Source organism: Nansenia antarctica (genome assembly GCF_963989245.1).
Source record: "Nansenia antarctica genome assembly, chromosome: 9".
Lineage (NCBI taxonomy): Eukaryota > Metazoa > Chordata > Actinopteri > Argentiniformes > Microstomatidae > Nansenia > Nansenia antarctica.
In genome coordinates, this window is record NC_137679.1 from 32,563,319 (window position 1) to 32,572,367 (window position 9,049).

At 45.0% G+C, this 9,049-nt stretch overlaps 2 protein-coding genes across 4 annotated transcripts in view; one reads left to right on the top strand and one right to left on the bottom strand.

Annotated features, from left to right (window-relative positions):
• Positions 1-4,678, bottom strand: part of homer2 (homer scaffold protein 2) — a gene marked incomplete at its 3' end in the record, with an annotated part of 39,930 nt that extends 35,252 nt beyond the window's left edge. For all 3 annotated transcript variants that reach the window (XM_080538830.1, XM_080538829.1, XM_080538831.1), the window contains exon 1: positions 4,243-4,678. In XM_080538830.1, the coding sequence (XP_080394956.1) occupies positions 4,243-4,247 (5 nt within the window). In that variant the 5' untranslated portion in view covers positions 4,248-4,678. The remainder of the gene's footprint in view (positions 1-4,242) is intronic.
• Positions 4,679-5,301: 623 nt separating this feature from the next.
• LOC308164928 (RNA guanine-N7 methyltransferase-activating subunit-like protein) lies at positions 5,302-7,939 on the top strand. Its single transcript, XM_080539000.1, has 3 exons — positions 5,302-5,393; positions 5,580-5,753; positions 6,487-7,939. Exons 2-3 carry the CDS (start codon positions 5,581-5,583, stop codon positions 6,662-6,664), a joined length of 351 nt encoding a protein of 116 aa, XP_080395126.1. The 5' UTR covers positions 5,302-5,393; position 5,580; the 3' UTR covers positions 6,665-7,939.
• The last annotated feature ends 1,110 nt before the right edge of the window (positions 7,940-9,049 follow it).

A 9,049-nucleotide genomic window follows, 5' to 3' on the forward strand; every position in this document is an offset into this window, starting at 1 on the left:
AGCCAGGACAAGTCTACCATGCCTCATTACCTGTCCTCTTCATTCAGCCTGGCTACAACATCACCGTGCTGGTCTGGCATGGCAGCCACCAGTTACCAGGCGTACGGTGGCAGAGCCTGCTGGCACCCCGGCCCAGACCGCCCAGCGCTCCATCTGAAGTCTGGAGTTGAAATGTGGGAATTAAGTCTGAGCGGTTTGGCAAACACAAAGCATTGGGATTGGTTCAGTACTTCAGTGACACAGTGGGGTGTGTAAAGTGCAAGTAAAATATGCTGCAAGAGGGCCAGGAGCTCTCTCTCTCTCTCTCAAATACATTATGAGGTTTACAATGACGAGCCAGTTGGATCATACTGTAGGTGGACTACGTCCTTTGGTGTGTGTGTGTGTGTGTGTCTCTCAAGTGCAAGTCAAATATGCTGCAATAGGGCCCCCTGCCCCTCCCCCTCCCCCTCCCCCTCCCTCCCTCCCTCCCCCCCTCCCTCCCTCCCTCTAGCTGTGCTGATAGAACCCCAGTGGAACACCATCAGTCTAAAGGATGAATGAACAGAAGTACAAAAGCTGGGTCTGTGAATCCTCACATCATGGGCACAAAGAGCATATTTCTGGAACCGTCAATGACACATCAACGCAAAATGACACATTCATTCTACCACAGCCGAGGGACTGAAACTGTTCATCTGTGAACCAAACAAAGGGATCAACTCTCTCTCTCTCTCTCTTGGTTAATTAATACTAATTTGTTGCCATTAACTGAGATGAAAAACAGATCATCCGTCAGATCAGTAGAGTTGAGGACCTCCACTAGAACACCTGTGAGCTGGGTGCTGGAGCGTGTCGGGCACATGCAGGCTTCATTAAGGAGAGTCGTGTGTTACTTCTAAATGAGCTGTACCAGGGGAGACTAGGAATGAGGAGGGTCCTCCTGTTTCTCCCCCCACCAGCCTCCGTTTGTGTATGTGACAGGACAGGACAGGACAGGACAGGACAGGACAGGACAGGACAGGACAGGACAGGGATGGAGGGGAGGGAAGGGAAGCGGAGGGGAGGGGAGGGCTGGTCTCAGAGGGAGAACTCTAATGCCACCACCTGTGCTTTAATCCAATGGGCTGCTCTCACTGTACGAATGATGTCACCGGATCAAAGGGTCAAGCTATGACAGCCTGCTTGGAGCAATGACCTAACAGGATTCACATAGATCATAAATTTCTATCTGGCTAATGGGGGGGGGGGGGGGGACATATCGATCTGCAATATTAAAAATATTAAATCCTGAATACCCTGGTGCAGGGGAGGGGAGGGGTTTCCATCATTGTAGGAACACACAGAATCGGTCAGCAGATGGCTCCAAGCACTTAACCATCTGGTGAGACAACATCCAATCCCCATCAGTCAATCTTTGTGCCTTTTCATTTAGCCAACTTTAAGTCTTACTGCTCCCCTGTGACCCCCCCCATCACCCCTCACTTCTGCCCCCCTCCCATAGTGGACACTGTGTTACAACACTGTTGCTCTTCACTCAGCTCCTCCAACTGTAGCTGGAGGTCCACTGGGCTGCCAACAGAGCCACCACCGACCATGTCTGATGTCACTAACTAATCAATGACCAGAAGCCCTGTACTGTGACTCTCTGGGCTGGAGATTAGCATCTATCCCTGCGTAAGGAGCAGCTTTCTCAGCGGGGCTTACTTCAAATAGCCATAGCGGTCTCTGTCTCTCTTTCTCTCTCTCTCTCTCTCTCTCTCTCTCTCTCTCTCTCTTTCTCACTCGCTCTCTCTTTCTCACTCTCTCTCTCTCTTTCTCACTCTCTCTCTCTCACTCACTTTTTTCTTTCTTCTCAATTGTTATGTGGATGCCTTCTCGCCAAGCTGGGGCAGCATCACCTGGGGCTTTGGGAATAAGGGTTGTAATCTGGAAGGTTCCAGGAAAAGGTGACAGAAAACTATTTTAGAACTGTGAAAACAGGATTACGCCCCCCCCCCCCCCCGCCAGCCCCCAGCCCACGCCCCCGCCCAGCTTCGTTCTTCAGTTGTTCAGGGCCAGTTGACTTCCTCATAATCATGTCACTTGGTTTCACATTTCTGTGGCTTTTTCTCTGGTGGGTCTTTAATGTAAAGGAGGCTTTCACTGCTTTTGATAATATACATTCAGACATTCAGCTCTCTGTCTCAAAATCAAGAGGAGTGAAGGAGAGGGGGACTGTGGATCTGTCTCCCGTCTGTTCGGATGGCACGAGCGATATCTCACCAGACACCACTGGGACCATTTCTTTACAAAGTGATGTGATGATGAAGTGAATGATGAGGTCTTGTCATAGAAATCTGCCATTTACAACATTACACTGATTGACCCAAGGGGGATGCTATAGTAACAAGTGAAATTCCAAACTTTGAACAAGCAACTCACAGATGGAGGGGCGCTACATCATTCCTGGGGGACAATGACAATATAGTTACTGTTGACTTGTTGTGTTGTGACTTTACGGGCACTACAATGACATATCACAGAGGTCAAGGACCACAGCTGACCTTCCTCAGGGGTGAAAGTTGAGAGGATGTTCTGATACTGTAAAAAGACTGTGTGTGTGTGTGTGTGTGTGTGTGTGTGTGTGTGTGTGTGTGTGTGTGAGATAACTATCAATGACCTGTACCGACACACACACACAGACACACACACACACACACACACACACATACACACACACACACACCTTCCACTGGAATGTTACACAAAGAGAGAGAGCACCCTAGTTAATCTATAACTACACTACTCACCCAGCCTGAGGAACAGCTAAGTCCAGGGACAACAGGAGTGAGGATCAATAACACTCATCTGTGCTCCTATCAATGCCATCTGATCACTATCAATGGTGTTTCTATCAATGCCATCTGATCACTATCAATGGTGTTTCATCATCAGGTAATGGTTGATCGTTAAAAAAAAGTATTGACAATGGTAATTTAAATTGTTTTTGGAGTGCATACTAATTGACAACAGGAATGCACATTCCTGGACTATGATGATGACAGGGGAACAGGTGAAACAGGCCTCTGAGGGAGGAAGTATGGAAGGAATGTGTGAAAATGGGTAAAAGCAATGGGTGAAAGGGAGAGGTATATCTGTGTGTGGCGGCTTTCCCCCCCTCCTGGCATTGTCGTTCGCCAGCAGGATTGTGTAAGATGACATGACATCTTCTCCGACAGCACAAACCCGTTGGGTGAGTTGGTGCTGAGACCTGGGGGATGAGTCAGCTCTGCTCAACTGGTTTTCCTACACACACTTAGGAAGGACTCATCCCACTGCCCATGGAAACAGCAACCATGGACCGGTCCCTCCAGTTCCATTGCAACAGATATGATTGACTGTTTAAATCAAATGATGTTTTTAATTATGATTTAGCCTACCACTCATTCAACACAGCTCAAACGCGTTCGCATCCTAATCCCATGACTTTCATGACAACAGTTTTCTGCACCACCATTGATTGATACATACACAACAACAATCATAACACCAGATCAAAAAACAAAAACAAAAATATTCAAACAAACCGTAGACTGATTCGCAATGATTAAGCCAATTGGATCCTATCTCAAGCTTAATACAGTCTACACCCTGCCTACATAGTGCTGTATAGTGTAGGATTCTCTCTCTCACTCACTCAGGTGCACTCATGCGTGGGCACTGTTGACTCTGACACCTACATTCTCCCACAGCTTGCAGGGAATGGGAAGATTCCACCTGCCTAGTGAGTGGAGTCCTCATCAGACACCCATGCTGTGTTTATATGGCACTCAAATGTCAAATCTGACATAAGTCTGACTCCCTCATGCCATCTCCTACTTGTCATATAAAATATAGCCCATACATTGGCTTCTATTCCATAAGGAACAGCGCCTAACCACTACATAGGCTACAAGCCAATGCCATATGAGCCATACATTTGAAACTGTTTTGCAACTTCTAATAAAATGTGCACTGCTGCATACCATTGGCAGGACTCGTAATGTTATCGAGACGTTTGGCGATAAGATATCTCCACGGTTTGGACAGTGGAATTCTCCACGTTAACAGCCTAGCGCACACTTGACAGTTCAACCACGGGGACGCCTTTCATGCCAAAACAGGAATTATAAACAATCAGGCTCGGACAGAATTCCCTTGATACATACATAAAGTAGCAAAGCTTTGACACACTACTATCCAATGACTACGAGAGGACAAGCGCCTCTCTGGGTGACTTACCCCATGGTGACAGACTTTTGGAAACAACCCCCTTCAATTTCCAAACCCTGACGAGGTGCGCGAATTTTGCTCAGTTAAAAAAGGGGATTAAATAAAACAATGTCAATACAATATATATCCACTACTGAAACGAGCGGTTCCACGAGTCCATTCCTGGCCCTCAGCTTCGAGCAAAGTGGGCTAAGCGATAGGAGACAGAACTGAAATATGATCACACTCCCTCATGAACTGAAGCTCGATTCACCGGGTTGTTGCGATCACGGAGCCTGCTGCCATTTCAGTAAGTTCTTTCTTCTTTTTTTTTTATTCGGATGAGGAAAAATGTAATCCCACTTTTCCTCTGTCTTCCTTTTCGCCGCTGTTAAAAAAAACGCCGTGCTTTAAAATTAAGTTACAGTGTTTCGCATATCCCTCTGCAATTGCGCTGCGCTGGAGTTCTCTCCGCTCTCCTCCCAACGGGATTGTGTTTAACACAGGAGAGAGCTGCAGCAGCGACACAGAGCGGCTTTCACCTGCTCTCACTTCTCTTACCTACCACACTATTGTCACATGAAGCCTGATATTATCCAGGGTGCCGCCAGTGCAAGACAGTCAAGATACTGTGCTATATTTGTGGAATGGAATGCAATGCGCTTTTACACAACAACAATACTGTTGAGTATTTCTGCAAACAAACGAAAAACAATGCTCAGTATTTTCTGCATTGATTGGTTTGTCATCATTGACTAAAATGCTATAACAAATTAACTGTGCACTTACATCTTGTTTTACAGATGAAAGATTGTTCAATATCAGCCGGGACGTTTATTTTCCAAACAGCCAGAGTGAAGTGTGGAAAAACTGATGTTTTATCATAAACCCACACGGGTTGTAAATCTAGATGTGAGGAATTGGGTTAAAGTATGCCCAAAAATAGGTAGAACAGTGGCCTGTTCCACACCGATGTTAAAGTTCAGATGACAGGTGCATGCATTCACGCTCTTCGCTTCAAGCATCATGGGCCATGGGGAGGGCGGGTGCGCATCCGGAACCCGTTGTTACTAGCTACGGTGTTCCTGGGGAACACTTTCGGCGCCGTACTGTTGCCAAACATTTTGACAAGAGAGGTGCGTGTATGAGCAGATCGTGTTTTTAACCAATTACATTTTCAGGTAATGTTTTACAGTTTTTTTACATTGCTTACGGACACTCTTTTTTGAGTTGTTGTAAGACTGATTAAACCGTGATCACCATGCTTTTAGCTAACGTGTCCAACTGATCCAGATAGCTAGCAAGCTAACAAGAACATGCTAATTTAACCCTTTTAAGTGTTCCGTCCTGTTTTGATCTTATTGCAGAATGGCCGACAGTCCTGAGGTTGCGACTGATTATGAGGAGCAGTTTGCCAACCGGTTTTCTTCAGGAGACCAGGAGTACCAGGCGTACCTGAGGCGGTCGGCCAACACCCCGCCGGTGGTGGAGGACTGGAGGGGCCGAGGAGGAGGGAGCTCCCGAGGCAGACAGGACAACAGGTAAGGCAGGGACAACAGGTACACACAGATACAACGCTGCAAAAATATCTCTGAATCCTTGTTTCAGGGTTCCCACGGGTCCTTGAAATCCTTGAAAGTTTGTGAATTTGTGAAACAAAAAAAAATCAAGGTCTTAAAAGTTTTTGAAAATAGACATGGGTCATTGAAAGTGCTTGAATTCCCCTTTCTCTCTCTCTAAAAAATAATAATATCATTACACATATTTCACAATATATTGTTTTGCTGTGCTGTGGTAGAGAAGGCAAGAGACCATCTAGTGTTCAAGCCTCTACATTCAAAAGCCTCTCTCTTTTGTTGTTGTCTGAGAGCGGATAGTTCCTATTATATACATTCTCATCTAGATCTGTCTCAAACTATGCCGTGTTGGGTCCTTGAATTTGAGGGAATTGAGTCTTGAAAGTCCTTGAAAAGTGCTTGAATTTGATGTTTCAGAAGGTGTGGGAACCCTGCCATGTTTTTACTGTGATAAAGTGTATTGTAACTATTACAACGTCTGTAATACAATAAGCGATAATGCCGCGTGCGTTCATGTCAAATGCGGTTGTGGGAAACATCTAACAACTGAATTGAATTGAACAAAGTTGAGTGAGTCAAATCAGAACAGGATACCGTTGACTGAACCAAACCCACCTTCGTTGTACTCTACCCTCTCTTAAGTTGAGCTGCAATTGAACTGATTGCCTGGTGTCTTTTCTCTTGTTTTACCCTATAGGTACCAGGACCGTGGGCACAGAGGCCGGGGCTGGGGAGGGGAACATCGAGGTCAACATTGGCAAGATAGAGACAGAGACAGAGACAGAGACCGGGACAGGCGCTATGGTCAGGGTGGTGGGAATCAGTCAGGCCACAACCAAGGATACAACCAGAGACCGCAATACGACCGTTACTGATCTCCACTGAGCTCTCTGGCTGTGGTAGTTATTGTATTACTGTATGTGGAGTAATCACAGTGCTACAGTACTGTTGTCATCCTAGAAAATGCAAACATCATTCTACTACAATCACCATGGCAGAATCCAACGTTTAAATGTGCGTAGCTCCAAACTTTCCATTAAATCACACATGCCCCCTTTCCACCTACGTAATCCCTAGTTTTAGTTCTGGGGTGGTGGTAGTACAGGTTCACAGTTGGTTCAACTTGTGAACCTTCTAAGACCACAGGCTAGAGAGCCACACCATTACGTCACTGTATAGTTTGTTCTAGAGCAGCTACGTGTTGGTGCCACTCTGGAACCATTTTTTGCTGTCGAAACGTGGTTGGAGATTAGGCACCGGCTCCGAACCGGCCCTCAAACTGCCTTGGTGGACAAGGGGGTCAGTAGGAGATTCATGGGGAAATTGTGTTAGACATTCTCATCTCAAGAGGAACTTCTACAATGATGCCTGTTTATAGTACACGGAGCACAATAGAACAAGAAGAATTTAGCTTGTTACAAAATGCACTTCAATAAACACAGACAGGCTGTTTTTACTTTGCTTGCTACATCAGCATGTTTTGTGAACAGCACCAGTGCAGCAAACCCATTTTGGATGGTTACAATGTTTCCAGTTTATAACGGGTGCATGGGAGTTTGATGGTCAGATTGCGGAACAAGTAAATGTATCCCCTCCCATCCAGATTTGGAGAAGTTTAAAACTAGTATTGATGTTTGTATGTAGTGACGGTCATACCCCAAGATTCCACCCATGTATTGATTGTCACCCAATGGCCTATAGACAACCCAGTCACCAGAGATGTGGAATCTAAGCAAGAGAGAACTGCAGTGCAGGAAAATGGTTATTGTTCTCAAACTACCTTCAGTACAGTAGAATCAGGTTCATGTTTGTTTTTCTATATACTTGTCTGTTTGATAAACTTTCAAGGAAACATTGCAGGAAATGCTGTGAATGTTCCATAACTGTGGTGCATATTTGTCCACATAATATTTGAGATTACAAAACTATTTGGGATTTCTTTTTTTTTTTTCTTTTTATATTTCTCAACTCTGTATCTGACACATATTCAGCAGGTCTGAATGTTGATAATGCTTTTGAATCTGAGTCACTGTATACTAGAGATACCATAACCAGTCTGTCTGTGTAATCTATTTTCTTATGTAGTCACAAAACTGCTTATACTGATCGCAAGTAATTGTATTTGAGTTGAGATCCTCTCCACAAATCTAAATCTGAAACCTTCTCAACCGAAAAATAAAACATTGAAATGTTATCAGTGTCTTTTTCCTTGTATGGGGTCGTATCGCAACAACTGGAGATCCACAAATATAAAGCCTGCACAACAACATTGATTTTGAAACAAGCAGAAGATTCCCCACTTTTGTACATATTCTTCTAATCCAGGGGTGGGCTTTAATCTCGGTCTGCACAAAGCATTGCCAAATGTTTGTGTCATTGAACGAAGGCAGGAGGGCACAGAGCTGAGCAGGAGGAGGTGGGTTGCGGCGAACGGTAGAGTCCCCTTCACCCTGATTAATGCCGGTGACTCACGGTTTCAATGTAGTACACCCCTGCAGGAGGATGTTATCTAGGATTCACCTTCCCCTCTGCAGAGACAGAACAGCAAACTGACTGGATCAGTGGTGTCCAGGGACAACCGTACAGACTTCCTGCTGGGAGCGGTCAGTCGCCTCCATCCTAATTAACATGGGTGACTCACGCTGCGACTGCATTATTAAGAGCCAAGATGGAGTCTGTGGTCCACTTTGACTCTAATTAAAATGGTATTTAGAGCAAAGCCCCCACTGAGAGCTCAGGCTTCTGTGTTTTGTTGCTATAAAGGGCCAAGCTTCTGCCCTGCAGTCTAGTACAAACTATTATGATACAGCTCACATACTGTGATGTAACCCTATGATGTAATCCCACTCTTCCACTTCACTGCCAAACCTATAGAAATAAGTATAATGTCATGTAAGGGCGTCATTAACTGATTTCACGGTAACGAATGACACATTATCAAGGTGAACTTTTAGTCCCCCAAACAGATTATTTATGAGAGGTTTGTTTGTATTGACAACAAAGGAGAAGAGGCTATGTTTTTGCATACAGTGTACACAAAGAGCTGAAAGCTGAGATCAACATTTGAACCAATGACTCTAGCTATTAGATCAAAGCCGTCACAGAAGATACATTTATGGGCAGTCAGTATTCATGAACATTGATACACTATATGGCTACATTCATTAATCATAATACTATGATTAGTAGCTTGTCACATGGTTGTCCATAGAGGAACCAGACATGAAATTCTCCAGGGAGCTTCCTTCTCCAGTCCTTCT